The sequence below is a fragment of the Gossypium arboreum genome, chromosome 12, assembly GCF_025698485.1.
Source record: "Gossypium arboreum isolate Shixiya-1 chromosome 12, ASM2569848v2, whole genome shotgun sequence".
Lineage (NCBI taxonomy): Eukaryota > Viridiplantae > Streptophyta > Magnoliopsida > Malvales > Malvaceae > Gossypium > Gossypium arboreum.
This window is the reverse complement of record NC_069081.1, coordinates 57,396,526-57,421,704: the sequence shown is the minus strand read 5'-3', so window position 1 is coordinate 57,421,704 and position 25,179 is coordinate 57,396,526. Positions and strand designations below refer to the sequence as shown.

The 25,179-nt window shown below is 34.9% G+C and overlaps 1 protein-coding gene across 1 annotated transcript; it reads left to right on the top strand.

Annotated features, from left to right (window-relative positions):
* Positions 1 to 13,857: 13,857 nt before the first annotated feature.
* On the top strand, positions 13,858 to 16,875 carry LOC108466504 (cyclin-D4-1-like). The gene is made up of 6 exons (XM_017766872.2): positions 13,858 to 14,538; positions 15,026 to 15,112; positions 15,239 to 15,337; positions 15,463 to 15,664; positions 15,777 to 15,898; positions 16,051 to 16,875. Exons 1-6 carry the CDS (start codon positions 14,188 to 14,190, stop codon positions 16,327 to 16,329), a joined length of 1,140 nt encoding a protein of 379 aa, XP_017622361.1. The 5' UTR covers positions 13,858 to 14,187; the 3' UTR covers positions 16,330 to 16,875.
* Positions 16,876 to 25,179: the final 8,304 nt, after the last annotated feature.

The window sequence follows — 25,179 nt, the reverse complement described above, 5'->3', positions numbered from 1 at the left end:
ACTCAAAATGGAATCTGTACATATAAGGCATGACTCCTAATTCTTTCTGTACAATTTATAGAAAATTTTTAAAGTTTCGACAGGGGACCCAGAAACCGTTCTGGCCCTGTCTCACAATAGCTTTAATATCTCTTAACATGTAACTCCTATGACCATTTCGTTTCTTCCATATGAAAATAGACTCATCAAGGTTAATTTACATAGCTTATTCACTATTTAATACCATTTCTACAAATTTTGGTGATTTTTCACATTCACGTCACTGCAGCTGGCAGCATCTGTTTTAAGGTAGGTCTTACCTATTTTGTAGTCTCCATGAACCAACTAGTCTTGCCATACATAGGTTCATATATGATCATTTTAACCATACCAATGGCTGATCATGTGACCAACACTCCCATTTCCAATCCATAATCACATCATGACACCATATATATACATACAACCCAAAAATAGTCTACGTTCATGCTTCCTTTTACGAGCCATTTTCGCATGGCCGTATACATATACATCACCACATTTTAAACCAACAAGGGTAGTCCTATACATGCCATTTCAAATTCCAACCAAAATTATACCAAGATGGAGGCTTTGATAGTGTAGATGACTTGACCTTAATGATCCCGAATCCGATTGCCATCGAGCAAAATCTATAAAACCGAGAGCCAAAGCAACGGGTAAGCATTTTTATGCTTAGTAAGTCTCAAGGAATAAAATCAGCTTTAATTAAAGCATTACATTCTCATAACCAAATACATCATTTCACTAATACACATTCACATAATCATACTTACTTCACCATCCCAACTCTTAGGTTCATACACAAATAACGGCTTCGTTAAGGCCGATAACTCGTTCCATCATAGGAGCGGATATGCATACGCTCTTACTCCTAGCGCAAAGCACACACCACACTTACCTTGTTATTAGGAAATTTCACAAGTGTATTAGCTGAAATTTTCCAGCAAGCTTATAATTTTCAAATCACATACCTTTGAGCTTAACCGGATATAGCTACTGTTCAAACGCCGGGACATAGCCGGATATGGTAACCCGCACCAAGGCCTACGGACTTAACCCGGATATCACGATTGCACAAATGCCTTGGTCTTAGCCCGGATAGAATGACTCGCACGAATGCCTTGGTCTTAGCCCGGATATAGCCACTAGCACCATTGCCTTCGGTCTTAACCCGATTATAATTTCCAGCATAATTGTCTTTGGGCTTAGCCGGATATCATTCAATTTCTAATGCACACATACATCAATAATCATTGGACATACATATTTCATTTTCGTTACTAAGGCTCAAACACAATTATAATCATTAGCATAATCGCTTCGGGACTTAGCCCGGGTATCATTCAATACTCATACACACATAAATCAATAATCAATACATCCATATTTCATTCCACATAATTCAATTAAGGTCACTTCTTGAGGACTTACCTCGGATGTTGTCGAACGGCTTTTACGGCTATTCGATCACTTTTTCCTTCCCTTGTCCAATTGTGGCCCTCTAAGCTCTTGAGCTAATTCAAACAAATTCAATTTATTAAAACCTCATTGTGCTAGCTTATGGTCGAATATGACAAGGAGTTTAAATGGTCATATGGCCACCCTTTAGCTTGAATACACAATGGTCATGCACATTTTATACTACATCAAGCAATTCAATACAATTCATTCGAGCATCAAGGAAAAGCTAAGGCCTTCAATAGGCTACCCAAGGCGAATATTCATGTCCATGTTGAGGCCAATTATGCACTTAATACCTCACAAAAACAGCATGCATTTTACTAGTTAATGCTTTGCATATTGTAGCTCAAAACTTATATTATAGCATCAAGCACTCATATGTGTGCTAGGCCGAATGTGCTTGCAATTTCACAATCATTCTTCAACATCTTCTTCTTTAAACAAACATATTCATCACTTAGTTCACAACCAAAACATCATGTGCAAACATATATATACATATATGAGCATGGCAATTTCAAGGTGTCCATAGCCATCCAAAACACAAATTTTAACTAACATGCAAGAAGCATGAACCATGCTCATGAATGCATCATGGCTGAATATGACAATCATTCCCCTTTTCAACTTCAATCATGGTTAAACAAAAAGAAAACTCAAAATCTTACTCATGAGTAGACAATCCATCATTGCATGCATCATCATCAAGCTTCACACTTAGCATGCAATGGCTTTATCACCATAACAACTTTGGCCAAATACCATTTCCATGGCATAACAAAGATTTGAGCCATGGCTAACATGCACATCAAGTTAGCAACCAAAACATGCATGAAACTCCTAACACAACCTCATACATACCTTAATCTTGATGCCAATTTAGCCAAATCACCTTCTAGATCTCTTCTAAACCAAGCATGAAGCAAAAATCCTCTTTCTTCCTCCTTATGATTTTCGGCCAAAAGATGAGAAAGGATGAACACAACAAATTTTTTCTTCCTTCTTTCTCAACTCACGGCAAGGGGGATTACCACACTCACACACATTTTTTTTCATTCTTTTCTTACCCATGCTTATTTGTTTATTATTTCTCCCTAATGCCCAACAAAACATGTTTCATGACATGTTTAGCCCATATCTCTTTGTCATGGCCGGCCATCACTTGTACAAAGGGGAATTTGACATGCAAGTCCATTATTTTGCATGCATGCTTTAATTAGTCATCACACATTTCCCCATCATACTTTCAAAGTTCACTACTAGGTCCTTTCTAGTGAAATTCACCTTTATAACACTAAATCAATCATCAAAAAAATGTCATACATGAATACACACATATTATAGACATCGAAATAAATTTTAAATTATTTTTATGCCTCGGTTTTGTGGTCCCGAGACCACCTTCCGACTAGGGTCAATTTTGGGCTGTCACAGTATTATTGATTGTAGTTGCTTTAGCAATGAATGTAGTATCCTGTTGCTCAGACCTGGTGATCGAGTCAAGTAAAGGGTGTTACATCTACAAAGAAAATGAACCTCCAAACTTGGGCCTCTAAAGCGTTACCACCTTAAAGATTCATCTTCATAAGATTCTTATTCATCAAATCAATCAAAGTATAACATTAAACATTGAGTGCTTCACCATTCTTTTAGAAACATAGTGAATTCTTATTCACAATTCACCATCACCAACAAAATTATTCCATAATAAAAAATAACCATTAACGCCTTTGTAACGAACAAATATTAGTTATTATTGTCATTAATTGCTAGATTTGTAACTCTTATTCTTGAAATGTTATATATAAAAGCCTTTTACAACTAGTGAAGGACTTTTGGCACTTTAGCATTCCAGCTCTCAAAGTTCTCTCTAAAATTCTCTCAACTTGATTTCTTTGTTGAGCTCTATAATCTGCCACATTTCCCTTTCACCACCTTACCTACCACAGCAAAAAGGATCACAAGCAGGAAGGGTTGATGGTTGTAGACATCAGCAATGCAGGAAGGAGGAGGAGTGCTCTTGTTGATATAGGGGTATCAGACTTGTTCATATCAAAGAAAGCCATGGGTAAACATAGTCTCTTGGTTAGCAAATCGACTAAGATGATCGAGACGATAAATTCTAAAAAGGTCCCAATTGTGGGGTTAGCACAAGGAGTTGAGTAAAAAATCAGCGAATGAAAAGGCAAATAAGATTTTGATGTAATTTATTAAGATGATTATGACTTCATGCTTGGCTTGAACTTCCTTGAGTGACAACCACGATGTGTTGTGCTAGTAAGTTAAGACATGAGGGTTGGAGCCAAGGTACTGTTGGTGATTCAGCTAGCCGAGGATGTTCATTGTGGGAAGAACATTGACTCAGTAGATCGAAGTGTTATAAAGGTCCCCTTGAAAATGCTAAAGAGGCGACAAACCGATATGAATCCTGTTGAATTATCTGTAGGGCTACCACCTATGAGAAAGATGGATTGTACATCAAACTTTGAGGGAAAAATGGTGATGCAAACTGGGCAATTGAAATGAGTAAATATAATGAGCGAGGTACTCTCTAACACTTATCTAGTTTTTTTTTTCATTTTTGACTTAATGTTGGCTTGGCAAGGACACAATGGCCCTTTCAGAGTTTTCAAGTAGGAAAGTAGAAAGGCTTACAAACCAGAGTTGGAAGGAAAACTCAAGGTTAACCTAGTGTTCAATGTAGGTACGTCAAAGCTTATTTGTGTGGATCAAGGGGATACCGATTGAGGTAAGTCACAATGTTGGCAACTAAGAGTGATAGGCTCTTGCAAACATCATGTACCAAAGAAGATAGAAATAGTTCAAGTTAGGAGACTATGGAAGTCAAGGTAAAGTGTTCTAAGGGGAGGGACAACCTAATAGAGAGGCTAGTCAGAAACCGACCGAGGAATCAAGAAAGTTTTGAGGTGAGGTAAACTGGTGCTATTCTGAGGACACAACAAGGGCATTGTGACAATAGGTAAGGTAGAATATAACACCCCTTACCCGTATCCAAGGCCGGAACAGGGTACGAGGCATTACCAAACTTAACCATACACATAGACGAAAACCGGGCCATAAAATTTCATTTAATTCAAAACTTTTCGAACACATGCATAGACTCATATTTAAAGACATAACGTGGCATAAATGAGCACTTACACATCCATAATCATGCAATAACATGTCATTCAATTTAAACATATTTGCTTAACATCCTGTATATAATATACATTCTTACATTAACTAGAACTAGACATGCTAAATCTTATTCTCATTTTATACCATCATAATGTAGTTACCAATTTGTCCATTAAACATCCATATTCAAGGCAACATTACTCATTTCCATTTAATTCATAATCCACTGGCCTGCATTTAACTTACCTGATGTATTACCAATCATGTATAACAAACAAAGTTAAATATGTCATCACATCAAAACATAGGACATGGCATGATTAATTAAACTTATATGTAACGCCCCAAATTTTTGGGAATTCAGAAAAAAGTTTGTAAAATTAAAAATTCTGTGTTCTGCTTGTTAAGTGTAGGGTTAATTGTGATAGTGGGCCTTTAGAAGGCCCAAGCTTAGGATAAAACCCGATAGTTTTAATTAATTTTAATTCCATAAGAGAAAGGGGTTCTGGTAAATTAGGCTTTGAGGAATTAATTGTGTAAAATAGATCACAAAGAAACAAGTGGTGAAGTGGCATGTGACGCCACAGGAAGGCTATAAGTGGTGAGTGGAAGCTAGGAGGACCTGTGTTCAAGCCACGAGAATAACAAATCAAGGGATTAATTTTTATGAATGTAAAAGGTAAGTAATGGAACCAAGTAAAAGTCTGTCAGAGGAGTTTGAATTGCTCAGGAGATTGAGTAAGGAGGGGATAAGGGAGAAGATTTAGGAGCTGATCAAGGAGGATGGTGTTAACCGAATAGTGGACTCTTGAGGAGCAAGAGTTGGCCGGCCAAGGGTTTCTTTAGGGGGAAAATTTCGGCTAGGTCAAAAGCTAGGTATAAATTCGGCATTTGGAAGTGTTGTGCCGTTTTTTTCTTTTCTGACCATTCTTCCTTCTTTTCCTTTCTTTTCTTTTCTTTTTCTCTCCATCTATCTTCCTTCTTCTTTCCTCCATTACCGAACCTTCCTACCATCTTGTTCATCTCCATTTTTCCTTCAACCGTTTCAAAACCTTCATAGCCTTTGGCCATAAAAAGTCAAATCCCAAAGCTTGATTCTTTTGTGCCGATTTCAGATAACCAAAACCACATCTCTTCTCTTCATCATTTGTGGCCGATTCACCAGCCCTCTAAAACCTCAAGTTTTGACGACAAGACCATAGCAAAACCCTCTCGTTTTACCTTTCTAAACACAAGTTGCAAAAAGCCAAAAACCCCACATTAAAAGGGACTTGGCCGAATACTGAAGTCACTGAAAGATCGACTTTTGTTATCATCTGAGGCCTTAGATCTACATCGGGATTGAGTGGGAAACTCATTGGAATCATTCACTAAGGAATCGGTGGTAAGTCTTCTCCAAAACTTAGTCTTCTTACATATTTTAGGAAAAGCCGAAATCTCTAAAAGTTAGGGAGGTTGTCGATTTGGACTTGTAATCCTGAGGGGTCGTAATAACTATTTTGTTTTGGTAATAACATGATTTAGAGGTGGTTGATCAAGGGCTTGGACAGGTGGAACGATCGGATCTTTGGAGTTAACCATAGTTCGGCAGTAAGGTAAGAGCAATTAGGGTTTTAGGCATGTTTGGCCGAATGTGGTAAGAGACTATATACTCAATTTTATTTTGATATTTGGAGTAATATTAAGTGATTCGATTGTAGGCAGTTCGTGTGTAGATCTCGTCGAGGAAATCCCCAAAACAGTGTGTAATCGACACCTCTCATAGGCTAGATCGGCAAAAAGCGAAAAAGTCAAATGAAAAATGCCGAAAAGCCGTTATTTTGGGCACTTGCGAGTGTGCGAATGCTCGTAAGACGTATGGGTAATTATTACTGGTAATCAAAAGTGATAAAACTGCAGTACGCTATATTTCGTGCGTTTTGATATATTTTGGGCTTAATGGGCCAAAACTGGGTTAATGGGCCAACGGCCCGATTTAAGAAGAACACTCGGTAAGTGTTTCTGGCTAAACGTAATGGCTACGATATGCATGAAAACCTTAGAAATAGTTAGATGTACTAGAGTACCCCTATGTATGCAAAATTACCATTATACCCCTATGTATGCAAAATTACCATTATACCCCTATGTATGCAAAATAACCTCTATACCCCTAGGGTTAATTTTGTCTGAAAAGCATGATGAATTAAATCTATATGATGTATGCCATGAATGTATATCTGTTGCATGGGGACATGGGTTATATTATGGAGGAAGCGTCTTGGTGGCTATGCCACAAACTATCTGTTCTGGTGGCCCTGCCACATATATCTGTTCTGGTGGCACTGCCACAACATATCTGTATCTGGTGACTCAGTCACATTTTCTGTATCTGGTAGCCATGCTGCATATTTCTGTGGCGTGTAGCGGTTGGGTGGGTCGAGTAGTCTCCCCACATGGCGAAAGGATGGTATGGGGGTGTATGTGGTTGGATATGGTTGGGTTTCTGCATAAGCATGATATATCTGTTCTGATCTGTTCTGAGCCTATGGGCTTTATTTTGATATCTGTTCTGGGCTGAGGCCAACTTATTCTGTCTCTGTGGTTTGAACTGATTTAGGCTATGGTTGGGTTGAATTACACACTGAGTTTCCCAAAACTCACCCCTTATTTTCATCCTCGTAGGTAATCCTCAACCATGAGGCTTGGAGCCGTGAGGATTCGGATCGCCACATGTTTCTCTGAACTGGTTTCTTTCTGGTAAACTGGACGTCCTTTTAATTTCATTTATGGTTTTGGGTTTTAAGTGTAATAAGGCCGCTTACTTATTTTTATGGTTTTGTTTTACTTTTATTATTTTATTTTATTCTGATGAAAAAACTATGATAACTAAGGAAAATGGGTTAGCTTTAGGACGCGTTTTCAAAAACATTAAGGGATTTCAAAATAACACGATTACAAATAAGACTTTCGCTAAGCAAACGTTTTCAAACTTAATCATTTTCTTAAGATAGACATAACTAGACGGTTTTCTCAAAATAATACGAGTCGTTAAGGTGTGGCAATGGTGGTGTGCATGTCTAGGATTGGATCCGAAGGGAGCTTGGTACTTAAGCAGTCCGACGGACTCACCTCCTCTTTTCTTGGTTTTCTACCTGGTGCACAGTTTCTAATCACTTTAACCTACTTTTAAAAGTATCTTTTGCAACACCAACTAAGTTTTCCAACCTAAGTAATACGGAACGTTTTGAACGCATCGATGTGGCGCACCGGATCCGGTCATAACGTCTAGGCCGGGTTTAGGGTGTTACATTATAAACCATAATGGATAAGGACCACATCTCATGATCATATACGATAACTCAATGCAGACTAATACGTATGTTCAAAGTCATAATAATAATAAATATAACAAACCAACTTCCTATACATGCCACTCACTTGATATTTCTAATATTTGAATTAATTCTCCCAAAATTGATAGTTTGATAGTGTGATTTTGCCTCCGACGAACTCCAACCCCGAGCCGACTTGCCAATACTAAAGAAATAGAGAGGATGGGTAAGCTTTATGCTTAGTAAGTCCATATGAAATTAATAAGCAATCACTAACATGCTTTTCAAGATAAAACACTATAATTGTACAATTACACATGTTCAGGTTAAGTTGTTTTATCAAGTTACAGTTACTAAATCATTCATATCTGGAGCTGCAAAACTCCAAATTTAGTTTCGTTAATTTTCCTTGGAAATAGACTCATATATCTTTCTCCCATAAAATTTCCATAATTTTTGGTTTAGCCAATTAGTACAGTTTATTTATTAAATATTCCCTGTTTTGCTGTCCAACAGTTCTGACCTCTCATAACTAAAAATTATTTATCTCATATTTCGGGACTCGGATGATGTTCCTATCCATTCCTCCTGAAAGTAGACTCATTGAGGGTTATATTAATATAAATTATAACCCATAATTATTTTTTTGCAATTTTTAATGATTTTTCCAAGTCAAAATAGGGGATCTAGAATTCATTCTGACACTGTCTCACAAAAATTAGAATATCACATAATATAGAACTCTTTTGCTCCCCCTATTTCTTTTATATGAAAATAGACTCATTAATCTTTAATTCAATTTTTTGAAATTTAATCCAACTTACACAATTTTTAGTGAATTTTCAAAGTCACGCAACTGCTACTGTCCAACATTATTTTACTACTAAAATTCACTCTTACATAATTTCACTTAATCCATTTTGTCTTATCGAAGTTCACTCAAATATCGAGCACATTGCTCATAATTTTCATAAACATATACCTGCACTTATTCATCATATGATCATGTTCATATGTATTTTTACTTAATCGATTTTCCCGTTGAACTCTTCGGAATAATAACTGATACTCAGTTGCCTGCACATATTTTCACACTTGTAGACAGGGTTATCTGGTACGCATAGTAGCCTGCACTTAGTACTACACATGCGACAAATTATACGGTACACGTAGTATCCTGCACTTAGTACTACACACGTGATCGAAGTTATCGGGTACGCATCGTAGCCAGCACTTAGTACTACACATACGACCAATTATCCGATACACGTAGTAGCCTGCACTTAGTACTACACACGTAACCTCACAATAGATCATTCGTATCGTTTCTATTCTGAAGGCTCAACCGGGAAATTCCTCACTTGCCAACATGTTACAAATTTATTCATAGTCCTTTTTCAATTTGTAATTTACAACAAATAATCATTCTATATGCTGCCACATTTCATATGATAACAAAATAAAATAAAATAAAAAGAATTGATAAATTATTTACGTACAAACTTGTCGAAATCTCATCAGGTACAACCGTGTAGCAATTCATACAACCCACGTAATAGTAATTTAACATTCAATTCATGTAACAATAATTTGCCATTCAATTTCACATGACACAACAATCATCACATTTTCCATATCATATACACCATCCACCAACTTCTCCTAAACATATTAAATCATACAATTTATGCCATAACAATAGAAAATTACAATTCAAGTATGGTATTGCATTATTATTAACACACGAACTTACCTCGTATACGAAAATGGCCATTTTTACCATTTTGTCCACAAGTTGGTATTTTGCCGATTTTAGCCCGAATTTTAATTTTCCTTGCTCTATCATTACAAATATAGCCTAATTAGGACTCAAATTATTCAAATTGACCCAAAATCATATAATTTTTCCCCTAAACTTTGTCAAAATTACATTTTTTCCCCTAGGCTCGTAAATTACACTTCATTCTATTTTCTTATGTTTTATGACACGCTGATCATTTTTCCCTTCTATAGCAACATCAAATTCACACTCTAACATGTACTTATGAACATTAGGTATTTTTACCGATTATGTTGCTTTACTCGTTTTCACGTAAAATCGCTTAGTAAAAGTTGTTTAACACAATTTCAAGCTTCATATTCTACCATAAAACATCAAAATAAACACATTTTACATATGGGTATTTTTCCAAATATAAACCCTAGGTTAAATTATTGCTAGAATAAGCTTAACCAAGTTACCGGGATTTAAAAAATGTAAAGAACTTTAAAAACGGGGCTAAGGAGCACTTACAATCGAGCTTGGGAGTTTGAACAAACCTTAACCATGGCTTCTGCTGGTAGAAATGACTGAATGAAGAAGATGATAGCTAATTTGGCTTATTTTCCTTTTTAATTCTTTTAATTATTAGTTTACCAAAATACCCCTAAATTAAAAATATTTTATTAGACCCATTTCATGTCTATTTTTTTCCAGAAATTAACCAATGGTCTAATTACCATTTAAGGACCCTAAATTTAAAATTTCATAACAATTGGACACCTCTGGTATGTAGAACTCAACTTTTTCACTTTTTACGATTTAGTCCTTTTGGCTAAATTAAGTGCCCGAATGTCAACATTTTCAAACGAAATTTTCACAAAATTATTCTGTGAAATCATAGACCATAAAAATATAATAAAAATAAAATTTTCATCGTCGGATTTGTGGTCCCGAAACCACTGTTCCGACAAGGCCCAAAATCAGGGTGTTACAGAGAATGTCACAAGATATGGATCAAAGCTCACGACGAATATGCACAGAGTGCCTCATGGACGTCAATTGATAAAATGAGGCTCATTCAACCCACTTGAACTGGCTCAATTCGTGGAATATGAAGAGAAGCCCCTTTACTTTAATCCTTGGTGGCCAAGTAAAACACTTATGGAAAATTAGGGCTGCCATGGTAAATAGGAAAATTAATCTTAGAAGGTATGTAATCTAATAAGATTTGATTTTGTAATCTTAAGGGATTGAATCTTAAAAGATTGAGTCAATCCTTTAAAAATCTCAATTATAGATGAGCTTTAATCTCAATCGTCGATGTAACTCAATCTGTATCGTTGTTTTCGGGGGAGCTCAACTGTAAATTTGTAACCATCTTATTCTTTGTATTATTTCTAGAGTAATAGAATACTATGAGAGCATTTACTCAAACATTTCGCATGCTTTGCTTTCTTATGTATTTTCTGTTCTTTCGTTTCTCTTTCGTTTTGATTTGCTTCCACAATATTTTCAGTGCCTTGAAGAATTTCTATAGAGAATTCTTACTTTGCGGGAGTTTGGCTGGCTTAGGCAGATTTGAATCCAAGAAATCACCTAATGCCACATAGATTGCGAGATTAAAGTTCTAGTCTCGTGACATAAGAGGACCTTCCTCATGCTAACACGTGGAATAACATCTCATTTTTTTTTTTGCATTTTATAGAAAATGGTGAAATTCTAATTTTAGTCCTTATCGTACACTCAAATATTATATTATATAATAATAGTCAAATTTCAATTTTGATTTCTGTGTTACACTCAAATTTAAGATTCAATCTTTATACTTTCAACTTTTTAACATAATTTGGTGCCTCAATTTTTTATTATGTTATTGATTAGCTCAAATACTTTGTTTTGATTAAAATGCTAATCTAACTTTTAAGAGTTATTAATACCATTAAAATTATTTATTAAATTCAAGTCTCTTGCAATGCCTTTTTTATTACATAATTATTAAGTGAATTTTTAAAATTCAAAAATGCTACGCTAGTGAAATGGTGTTAACAATTGAATATGAATTTTAAATTTAAAAATAGAGGATTAAATTTCTAAAAATAAAATAAAATTTTAAATATTAAATATAAAAAGTACTCTCAAAGTTTATTTTAATATTCAAATACTTACTTTATAATTTAACCTAAAAATAATTAATAATAAATAATTAACACAACGCAAAGCTATTCATACTAATTTAATATAAAGTTGAACAAATTCAATTATTTAAATTATGAGAGGAGAAGGAATAAAAATTGCGCGGTAGAGAAAAATAGAATCCAAATTAAGTAGAAAATGAATAGATGAATAAATTGGTAATATTAGATTTAATATAGTTACACGATACAAATTATATATATATATATATATATATATATATATATATAGAAAATAATTAAAACACATGACGTGAAAGAGTAAAATAGGGTCCGAAATGAAACAATAACATGATACTAAATTTTAAATTTTATGTAATACAAATTATTAATATTTCAAAATTCGTATAAATATAAAATATTTTAAATTCAATTATTACGCAATAACTATACATACACAGCATGTACACTACCATAATGTTATGATGATCTAACAACTTTCCACAATTCCATAGATATTTTTTATATCAGAATTCAAGATGGAAACCATTAGGGCTTGAATTCAAGGACATTTGCTATTTTTGCATGTCTTTTTTAGTACAATGATTGAGGGGAACCGAGGGATGCTTAAAGCATTTGATGAAAGCTGGCCTTTATTATGTATAATTATAATATAATATTTATTAATTAAATAAATATTATGAAATTAAACTCAATGCATGGGCTGTTTCATTCTCCCATTTCTTCCACATTTACTCTTTACTGAATCTGCAACTTGGGAAGCATGCTCTTTTCTTTGTCTTTTTTTTTTCTTTTTTTTTTTCTCTTTTTGTAACTCTTTCTTCCTCTCTCTTTTAATGGGGTTTGAAGTATAAAAACACAAGTGTGAGAATGAAATTTATGGGAAGAAATTTTTAAATTTGGCTGGAATATCATTAGGGTTGTTGTGAATTTAATTAAGATAGGATTCTTCATTCGATTAATTAAATTTACTGCCATTTAAGTCTAAAATATTCTAGTTCCATTTTTATTATTATTTAACTATACATATATATTTTAAACGATAAAATATATTTTTCAAATTTAAAAAATTAAATTTTATTAGTTAAATTTGATTCATAAGTAATATACTATTAATTCAACATGAATTTTGCCGTGGTCCACTGCCCTATACGTCCATGGCTATTCCCCAATCCCTTTCCTATTTTAAAATTAAAATATATATTAAATTTTTTAAAAAATTCTATCATTTTTTTAATTATTATAGATAATTGTCTTTTAAACGTTTTTTAACGTAATTGTCTCTTAAACGTTAAAGAGATATGTTTTAAGATTATCATGATTGTTATTCTGTTATTAGCAACGTCAATTTTTGTTTGAAAAATATATTAATTTCAAATAACTAAAAGACATTTTTTAGACACATAGAAACATATTCTTAATCTTTGGATCTTAATGTAGTAAAATATTTTCATCATCTATAATATGATGTGGATTGTACATTATCAAAAATAAAATAGTGGCAAAAGTACCACGGCCAATTTACACTAACACAAATTCTATTTGTCCATTGAAATTGCTGTTTTCCTTGTCATTGTCTTGCTATTTTCACCGAATTTAGCAACCACAGGAGAATATATAAATATGATATTTAAACAAATGATATAATATGTATAAATATAATTATCTAAATGCAGTTAATATAATATAATTATCTAAATGCAGTTAATATAACATGTTTAAGAGTAGACACAAATTCTTGTTGTCCATTGAAATACAATTATTTCCACTGTCTCAGCATTTCAGCTTGGTGGGTAATGCGCAAAAAATGAAATGTCTTTCCTTTTTTTTTAAAAAAAGTGTAATTATATTATAATGAAAAAGGTAATAATTTTTTTACACTAATAATGATATTTTAAATTAATTAAATAACCAATGTTTACATCAAACTACAAGCTTAACTAAAAGAGAAAAATACAAGCTTAGCCATATAAACATGGTTTATCATTGTAAGTTCCTTACATATTTAATTATTTATTGTATTTTTTCATTTAATTATATGGTTTTCCTTTGTATATCTTTTCATTGTTATGGCAGCCCTCTCCTCTTACACTGATTTCTCCTTTTACACTAAATACAAGTTGTCTTCCCCAGCTTCTCTCATTAAAACAGTCTCTCTTAAGCCCCACTCTCTTTCACTCTCTCTTTTTGGCTTTATCGTATAATGAACAAAATGCACTTCCCCACAAGCCACTGATAAACCCTTTTGTACACAAAGCTTTTACCTTGATGAATTAAGTAGTTTTTTTTCCGAGGTTTTATAATATACCTCACCTTTTAGGCACCTCTCTTGAAAATGGAAGAAAATCTTGATTGTTCAGCCTCAAATCTTCTATGTTCGGAGAACGCAAGTTCTTGCTTTGATGATGATCTTGATTGTAATGCCATAAAGGAGTTTGGGGTTTCCCCTGATTGTGACCACCACCTTAAAAACCAAATCTTTAATCAACAAGACCCTTTTTTCATAAACAACAGATCAACTTATTTGATGGGTAGTTCTCGTTTTGCAATACAAAGTGATGATCGAATCAAAGAGATGGTTGAAAAGGAGGTGGAGCATTTGCCTGAAGATGATTATCTCAAGAGACTGAGAAGTGGGGATTTGGACTTGAGTGTTAGGAAAGAGGCTCTTGATTGGATTTGGAAGGTCCCTTTTTTTTTTTTAATTTAATCAGTTTTTATTCAAATAAAATTATTGGGTTTTTTTCCCCTTGTTTGATCCATTTGATCATTGTTTTTTTCTCCTGAGCATTACTTAAATGTTTAACTGGTTTCACGGCAGAATAGTCTTTTCTCATTAAAACTATCACATTGTGTGTGTGTGTGTGTGTTTTTTTTTTTTTATGTTCAGTTTTATTTTTGGATCAATCAATTTCCAAGCCATCTTGGAATTTTGTTCTAAAGTTTATTCTTAGTTCTTTCTTTACTTTTTTTCTTCATTAATTGAAACCATAAATCGAATTGTGTTATCTTTCTCTGTTTTCCCTTTTCATTCTGTATTTTTCATAGTACTAAACTGGACTCTGTGTTTGGCTTAATCCTCAGTGATAATGTGTCATGAATGATGATCTCACAGATGATTATGAAAAAAAGTAAAATTATCTTTGACTTGATCTTTCATTTTTGATCAACAGGCCTCTGCTTATTACGGTTTTGGACCTTTGAGTCTTTGCCTATCCATTAACTACTTGGATCGGTTCCTTTCAGTTTATGACTTACCTGTAAGTTCACAACTTAGCATCAACTTTGATTCTTTCTTTTCTTACATCATCATCATAGCTAATTATTCTTTGTTTGTTTTATATCCTTGGATTTGTTTCTCTATGTTTCGGGCTAACATGACACAGAGAGGTAAAACATGGACCGTGCAATTGCTTGCTGTTGCTTGTTTATCAATTGCAGCCAAAATGGAGGAGACAAAAGTGCCTCTATCTGTAGATTTGCAGGTGGTTTATAACATTTTAGATTAGATTTGATTTGATTTGGCTATGAATGTTGATCACTTGCTCTCTTCCTCCCCCCCCCCTCCCCGTCAGTATGAAGTTATTGATTTTGTTGATTTGGTGTGCAGGTGGTAGAACCAAAGTTTGTGTTTGAAGCTAAAACGATATACAGAATGGAAGTCTTGGTTTTAAGCACATTGAAGTGGAAAACGCAAGTGATCACTCCTTGTTCCTTCATTGACTACTTTCTGAGTAAAATTTGTAATGATCAATATCCATCGTCAATGTCAATATCCAGATCATTGCAACTGATATTGAGCACAATCAAAGGTTTCTATCTCAGTGTTCAATTTATGTTATTTTTTTGTTGTTGCATTTTCATTGTTTGAGGATTAATGGGGGTCTGAAAATGAGGCAGTGTTTTGTTGGGAAATGGATGCAGGTATTGACTTCTTGGAATTCAGGCCTTCTGAAATTGCTGCAGGAATAGCTATTTCTGTTTCAGGAGATATGCAAACATTATCCATTGACAAGGCAGTTTCATCTTTCGCCTTTGTAGGAAAGGTAAAAAAATAACAAGTAAACAAGTAGAAGATATTGGTTTTTGATCCACTTTTACTATTACGACGCAGTGAAAATATGTGCGCTTTTGTTATTATTATTATTATTATTATTATTATTATTATTATTATTATTATTATTATTGGTTTTTGCAGGGTAGAGTTTTGAAGTGTGTTGAACTGATGAAAGATTTGACATTCATTAATGGGGCTGCTGCTAAAACTGCTAATGTGGCAACTCAACACTCAGCTTCCACTGTGCCCCAAAGCCCCATTGGGGTGTTGGATGCTGCTGCATGCCTGAGCTATAAAAGTGATGAAATAACAGTTGGCTCATCTGCAAATTCATCACATTCTAGTCCAGACATTAGGAGGAGGAAACAAGACCACGACGATAACAACAACAAAGCTTCCGAACACGGTTTCAAGTCATGACATGCGAATTTACCCTTCCTTTTTCACACTTTTAAGAAAAAAAAAATTAGTGCAAAATCAATTTGGTTGAGTTGGAACTTTGGTGTGGTTTTGGAGCTCAAAGAGAAGAGTGAGAAATGGGAAAATACAGAAGGAAAAAAAAAAGTTGAAAATGATTTCCAAGTTCTTCAATGCTAAAAGCGTGAACTAATTTAAGAAGAGGGGAAACAATGGTTGTCACCAGCTGTCTATATAAATCAAGCTCCCTCAAATTACAGCTATAGGTATCACAGGCAGAAGTGAACGGTGTTGTTTTAGTCTTTAACAAGGAAATATTATTTAGTTCAAAAAAATTAAAAGGAAATATTATAGCTTTTTTCTAATTACTATTATTTGTTGTTGAGTAAAGTAAGGACGAATTTCGAAAAGATTAAGTCGAAGATAAAAGATTTGGAAGTGGATTAAGAATATATAAGTTCTGTTTAATGAGTTATTATTTTTTGTAATTCAGATGATAATTGAGTGTAACTGAATTTACGAACGAAATCAAAATGCTGACCTCAAACACGAGACCGTGTCGATGTTTGGTTGGTATCGGGATCGAAATAGGCCCCTTAGTGTGTCAACAGGTAGGTGGGGCCCAGACAACATTTTTTCTTTGGTTTCTTGGAGTTGTGTTTATTTATATTTATTAAATTATATGTAAGTTCGGATTATGGTGATTTAATTAAGAGATTACTTGTAATTTAATCATAAAACAATTAGAAAATTTTTATTTAAGTTATTAAACTACTCAAAAAAATTTATTTAAGTTATTGGATTGTTAAATTTTTTTTTTTAAGTTTTGCCTACGAGCTTCAAGTGACGATTTAACGATTGATACGATAGATTAATACACATCAACAAATAAAATAACATAACTTAAATTCAAGTTGATTTGACTGCAATTGTTGGAGATTAAAAAAAAGCTGTTTGAAATTTGATTTGCATAATATCTGTGACATCTAAAGCTATTTTATGAAAAAAATTAAATTGCAGAAGAGAAGGGAAAAGAGAGCTTTCGATTGGTGTATGCTTTGTGAATAAAGAAAGTTATATAGTATTAATTTTAACAGCCCAATAATTTAATATTGAATAGTTCAATGACCAAATTATAACTTTTTTAGTTAAGTGACTAAAACAAAAAAAAATTCATAGTTTAGTGGCTAATGATAAATTTACCCTAAAAATATTTGTGTTTTAGTGAACTGATATCATAATTCTACATCATCTCAATTATAAAAATTATAAAATATTATATATATAATTTACTTTATATTTTTAGAAGAATTTTGTCCTTTTATATAATGATTAATAAAGATATGATGATAATAAAATTTGAACTCAAAATATAATGCATGATAAATAATTATTTTTAATTAATTTTATGTGAATTTTTATTAAATATATTTATTAAATAATTTTTATGAATATGTCATTAATCTAGTATTACGAAATAATGATGAAAGTAGAGGAAAGAAACAGAAATAATATTGGAGTTGTACAAGTATGTTTAAAACAAATTAGCTATGGTATATTTTTAATTTGTGAAACCAAAATTTAATATATTATATTGGTAAAATATATAGATAATAATAAAAAACGCTATTAGATATTATACTAATTAATTTTATCAATTGAGCTCAAAATTTAATTCTAACTAATTCTGAATATTTCAGTCACATATGCCTTTTGTCATCTTCATAATCAATTTCTCAGGTTCCGTTAAGTTTTTCTCTCAGCAGAAAAGCCACATAATTTATTAAAGCTAACTAATCATCAGATAAACGAAAGCCGTTAATGGATAAGATTAAAAAGCCTTTTTCCTTCGCAAACTATTTGCATTTAATGACTCTTTGGGACAGCTAGTAAAGATTCAAGATCCATTATTTGTAATTATACATGTGAGTTTTTGAATTTTATGATATATTGTTACTATGTGTGAATTTTAGTTATGTTAATTAATTTTAATTTAAATTATTTTAATTTGAACAGTAATTATTTGATTATATATTTTTTTCAATTTTTATTTTATCTATACAATAATGATTTAATTTTATACTTTGTGATTGTTCAAACAAATACTTATAAATTTTTTTAAAAAATATGGTACATATTTTTATATGTAATATTTAATAAATGAGAGAAATTTTCTCTCCTTGACGGGAATATTACCTAATGACAATGTATTTGTTAAAGACAAAATATGGATCTTTTCAAGTTTTATTCTTGAGCTATTAATTAATAACATGCTCTGACATATTGATTTGTTGCATTCAAAATTTGCTTTTAGCATGTTAGTAATTAAATTGTACGCATAAATTTTAAATCAAAATAATGTATATAGTTATCAACAGATTTGAGATTTAAATTTTAAAACGTTTTTATCAAACTTGACAAAAGAAATATCTTTTCCTAGATCTCTTTTAACCCAAATATTTTTGAAATGATCTAATATTGTAATATAGTACCGATTGAATATGTAGGAGAATATGAAAAGCTATCTATCTATATATTATTCATAGGATGGAAAAAGGAATCACTAAGGTTTGTCTTTATACATGTGTGTATATATATATATATATATATATATAATTCCTATATCACACAAACAGAAGTGATACCAGTACTCTCCATGTGCTTTATGGCAGGATTAAAATGGGTTTTAGTAGAAAAAATAATAGGGAAAATATCAAGAACTCCAAAAAGTATCCACTCAGATTCTGTTGTACTTTTATCGGGAGAAATATAATGAATTTTCCATCCAATGAGTGCACCCTTTAACTTAAAACTGAAACTCAAAAAGCTGTCGCCATTAAAAGCAACAGAGCATAAAAGGGTAAAATAAAGTAAGCTTTGACCGATTAACTACAGCTAAGCATGATCAATTATGTTTATGTTAAGCAAACAAAAACTTCCCTAAATTTGCAACTGACAATGCCATTAAGGGAAGGGATCCCAATGGTATAAACAACGCTATTTTTCAATATGGGAGAAATTCTACCATAAGCTCTTAAAAAAAAAGAAGTTAATATAAGCTTTGGAAAAGCTCCAAAAATGTGAGCTGTTACATTATGTAGCAATGTAATCCCAACTTTTGAATAAAAAAAGTTTAAAAAATAGGAAATCAGCATTACCTGGTTACCGATCCTCAAAATAGCACAGACTCTGAAATCGGTGAAAAAACACCTTAAGCAAGAAAAAGAACACTAAATCCCCTCTTGTCGATCATCATCGCTGACCCCCCACTGCCATTCCCCGTTGTTTCTTCTTCCATTTAAATAATAGGCTAGTGTCACGGGTCAGAGTGGAAGGCCCGTGACCATGGCACAAGATGCGCCCCATAGAGGTCTGTCGATAAGATGGGGATCATTTAGCCCATGAGAGTTGGCCCAATTCAAGGAACTGATAGAGAAGCCTGTCAAATTGAAGCCTGGTTGGCCCGATAGCGAAGATATAGCAACTTAGGCAACTTTGGTAACTAATCTTCAAAGATAGAGAGAATCATATCTTGTAAGATTAGATAGGATTTGATTTGGCAATATCTTGTAAATCCCTTAAATCATGGGATATGGTTAATCTCATCCGTCGATGTAAATGTATCTTGTCCGTCGGTTTTGGGAGAGCTCAAGTATAAATAGAGAGCCTCCCCCTCACTTGTAAATCATCCATTGTATTTGAGAATTCTTAAAAGTAATAGAGTTCTGAGAGCATTTACTCAAACACCTTGTGTGCGATCTTTTCTGTGGCTTTCTGTTGTTCTTTTAAGCTTCTTTTGGCATAAGTTTGCTTCCGCTATACGAGTTGGTGCCTTGGAGGAGTTCTTAAGGAATCCTCATTCGAGTAAAGGCTGACTTGGGCGAGTTTGGACGAGCAAATAGCCTAAGGCCGCACGGATTGCGAAACGAAAGGTCTAGCCCAGTGACAAGTGGTATCCGAGCTAGGGTTCGAACCAAGTGGTATCCGAGCTAGGGTTCGAACCAAGTGTTGGGATGTCGAAAGAAGTCGTTGGGCAGAATGAGCCAATGGAGACCCGAGGAAGGGCCAGGAAAGTAAGTCGATCAAGGGACTTGTTGTCGGCTTTGGAGGATCGAGTCGTCACTCTCGAGGAATCCATGGGGGATGTCAAAGAGAGGATTGATGATGTCGGTGATAGTGTTCATGATGGGTTGCAAACTATGCAAGAGCAGCTTAAGGAATATGTGTTGGATACTATCGGTTCCTCGGAAATTAAGCTGGCTAGGAAGGATGATGCTCTCGAGGCTATGGTAACAGCGTTGAAGGAGGAGATCAGCGAGCTTAAGGGGTAGCTCGAGATGATCAATGAGCTTAAGGGGGAGCTCAAGGTTTTCAAGGCTGCCATAGGTAGTGGGATGTTGGCTTCGAAGCCAAAGCAACAAGCAATGGATGTGCCCAAACCGAAAGCGTTTAAAGGGGCAAGGTCCGCAAGTGAGGTGGACAATTTTCTTTGGGCCATGGAGCAATACTTCCGTGCGATGGGCATCGAGGATGATGTCGCAAAGGTAAACATTGTTGCTATGTATTTTACTGACGTTGCTTTGTTATGGTGGCGACGTAGGTCCACTGATGTGAAACGTGGTGGGATCGAGATTGGGACTTGGGAGGAGTTCCAAAAGGAGTTTAAGGCACAGTTTTACCCCGAATATGCTGAGAATGAAGCTCGAGCAAAGTTGCGACGGCTTACGCAACGAGGCACGGTTAGGGAGTATGTGCGGGAGTTCAGTGAACTTATGCTTCAAATTTCAGATTTGAGCGAAAAGGAGGCATTTTTCTTTTTTACGGATGGGCTTAAACCATGGGCGAAGCAAGAATTGCAACATCGTGGAGTTCAAGAACTAACCACTGCCATGCTGGTGGCAGAGTCCTTAGTGGAACTGGTTCCAAGAAAAGATAGGTTCGAATCTTCCAAGCCCAATGGGAGGGGCAATGGTGGGCACCATGAGGAAGATGAAGAGGGACGTATCTATTATGGCAGCAGTAGTGGCAACGATGGTGGTAGTAGGAAACCACGAAATGGGAAAAGAAGACCCAATAGCCCGAAAGAAAAGAGGGGAAAGTTGAGGTGCTACTTTTGTAATGGACCGCACATGAAGAGGGACTACCCAAAAGTATCTACGTTTACGGCTATCAAGAAAAGTGATAAGCCGGAAGAGGAAAAGCCTATTGAGAAAAAGGCATCGAGGGTCAATTCGATGATTCTCTTCCCGAAGAAAAGGAATGGTAGGGAAGGGTTGATGTTCGTAGACATCAACATTGCAGGTCGAAATGGGAGTGCTCTGATTGATACGGGAGCATCTGATTTATTCATATCGGAGAAAGCTGCGAAGAAACTTGGTCCCTCGATTAAGAAATCGAATAGGAAGATCAAGACGATAAATTCTGAGGAGGGCCCAACTGTGGGAGTAGTTCGTGAGGTAGAACTACAAATCGGTGAATGGAAGGGCAATGAAGAATTCGAGGTAATCCAACTAGATGATTATGATTATGTGCTTGGCTTAAACTTCCTTGACAAGATTCAGACGGTTCTGTATCCATGGGCCGATCAAATTCATATTGTCACTAGTCCATTATCTAAGATTTTTGTGCCAGTGTATCGAGATATGAAGGTTGGGACAAAGGTTTTGTCGTCAATCCAACTAGTCGAGGATGTTTCGTATGGGAGGAACATTGACTCGATAGAACGGGATGTTATGAAAAGCCATTCGGAAGTGTTAGTGGCGCAAATGATTGATATGAAGCCTGCAGATTCGACTGTGGAGCCGACACCTATGGGAAAGGTGGGTGGTACATCGAACTTCGAGGGAAAAGAAGCGATGCAGAAACAGTCGGGACAAGTAAATGCTGTGAGTAAGGTACATTGCGAACACCTTGATAGTGTTTTAAATTCTGACTTGTTGGCTTAGCAAGGTCGTAAGGGCCCTTTCAAAGTTCATAAGCAAGGAAGCCGAGGGACTATGGGCAACACGAAGCCAAGGTGTGAGAATCAAGACGGTTCAAAAGGGAACAAGTCAAAATTGGGGCAAGTTAGTACGGAAACTTCTTGCCAACGAGATGTACCAACGAGTACGATGATTCAAGATAAGAGGAGACGGAAGCCGAGGCAAAAAGTCCAGAAGAAGGGACAACCCGATTGGGAAGCGAGTCGAGAGGAAGCCAAGGCAACGAGAGGGACCCAAGGTGAATCAAGTCAGTGCCATTCGGAAGTCGCAACGAAGGCGTTGCGAGAATGGGTGGGGGAGAATGTCACAGGTCAGAGTGCAAGGCCCGTGACCATGGCACAAGATGCACCCCATGGAGGTCTGTCGATAAGATGGGGATCATTTAGCCCACGAGAGCTGGCCCGATTCAAGGAACTGATAGAGAAGCCTGTCAAATTGAAGCCTGGTTGGCCCGATAGCGAAGATATGGCAACTTAGGCAACTTTGGTAACTAATCTTCAAAGATAGAGAGAATCATATCTTGTAAGATTAGATAGGATTTGATTTGGCAATATCTTGTAAATCCCTTAAATCATGGGATATGGTTAATCTCATCCGTCGATGTAAATGTATCTTGTCCGTCGGTTTTGGGAGAGCTCAAGTATAAATAGAGAGCCTCCCCCTCACTTGTAAATCATCCATTGTATTTGAGAATTCTTAAAAGTAATAGAGTTCTGAGAGCATTTACTCAAACACCTTGTGTGCGATCTTTTCTGTGGCTTTCTGTTGTTCTTTTAAGGTTCTTTTGGCATAAGTTTGCTTCCGCTATATGAGTTGGTGCCTTGGAGGAGTTCTTAAGGAATCCTCATTCGAGTAAAGGCTGACTTGGGCGAGTTTGGACGAGCAAATCGCCTAAGGCCGCACGGATTGCGAAACGAAAGGTCTAGCCCCGTGACACTAGTCGCCGCTCTCGTCGTCTGCGATTATTCATCAGTAATTGACAACATTCCTCATCATTTTCGACCGTTTTTCTTATCGTTTTTTGCCCCTTCATCGTCGGTCGGTTCAAACCTTAATCATCGCCTACGTTTCTTCATCAACGGATAGGGGCGTTCCTTATTGTTTTCGGATCCTTCCTCGTTGGTTTCCTCATCGTCTAACCGCTTTCCCTATCGATTTCCATATCTCGAAACCCCTTTCCCCGTCTGTTATCCCATCCCCGAACCCTCTTCCTTGTCAATTTTCCTAGCCCTAAACCTACATTTTCCCGTTGATTTCTTCATCGTCAAACCCCCTTCCCCATCGATTTCTTCATCTTCAAACCCCTCTTCCCCGTCATTTTCTTCATCTCTGAACACTCTTCCTCGTCGTGTTCTTCATAGTCGAGCCCACCCCATTCCCCATCATTTTTTCATTGCATTTGTATGTCTTATTGTTGTTTGCCAAACCGTTGTGCGTGGTTCGCTGGACAGTTGTTCCCCAAAACGCATTAACTGTACACATCATATTGCTTCATCGACAATAAATACCTGGAAAAACATTGAGGTGCTATTTTTTTTATCTATTACTTAATGTTTATGAAATTCATTAAAATGGTCATCGATAACACGCTTTTCTTATTGTAGGATAGATATTTAGGGAGTTTGAGAGCGAGTGAGGTTTTCAAAAAACATTCTTGACAAGCAAAGGAGTTCTAAGCACAACTCAATAACTATTAAGTCCAAATTTGTTGTTTCATTGCTTCTATTTCCATAATTTGTTTATGTGTTATAGCTTAATAGAAATAAAAAATATAATGGGAGAATGTGATGTTTATGATGATTTGCGTTTCATGACATTTGAAGTTTTGGTGATACTAAATATGTGCTTAAGTTTCATTGAATATGTGATATTTTGTTATGCTACTTATAAAATGCAAAGACTTGAGTTTTTGTATTTAGTGGTATGGATATTGTAACATCCCTTACTCGATCTGGTTGTCAAACCTGAGCTACAGGAGGTTACCATGCGAAACTCAAAACATTTACGTACTTTTAACATACATGGCGGATTAGGTCGAGGACTAATAGATGGCAGATCATTCAACTATACAGAGAAATTCAAATGACGAAACTGCAGATTATTTTGCAGATACAACTATTTTGAAAATAAGGCAAACGTCTAATTTAGGGCATCTCTTGCAGACACTAAAAAATAATGGCGGACTATTCCACGAACACCTCACACAGCAATGAGCTCCACAGACTTAAAACGCAGTACATAATAGAATTGAACTTCAATTTATTACCATACATCATGAAACTTAAAATAATCGCCTTCAAGGTTTACCAAGATTATTTACAATAAACCAAATGATTATATACATGCCACTTAGACCAAACAAAAAAATTAGGAGTCTACTACAATGTCCGACAGATAGTGTGAACTTCTTGTTGATCCAATCAACGAGCTCTAAACGTTTCAAAATTTACAAGACAAAAGCAGTCTAGGAATAAATATTTAGAATACTTAGTAAGCTCATACAAACTCAATAGTTACTTACTTGACATAATAATATTATGATAATTTAATATGCAAATACATTTAACCTATTCGCCAACAAAGTGAGTGCTGGTATTTCATTATGTAAAGTATATCGAGTAAGCAACACGACACAATGCCATTCTTCATATCCAAATTTAATCTCAAACCTATTATTGATGCAAACTGCCATTGTAGTTGTTAATTATTTCATATTTTCTTATTTCTTAATTTGCCAATTTCATATTTCACATACTTTATGTAACACCCCTTACCCGAGTTTAACGCCGGAACAGGATACGAGGTGTTACCGTACTTAAACACATGCTTACAAATATTTCCGTGCCATAAATTTTTGTCTAAATTAAAAATT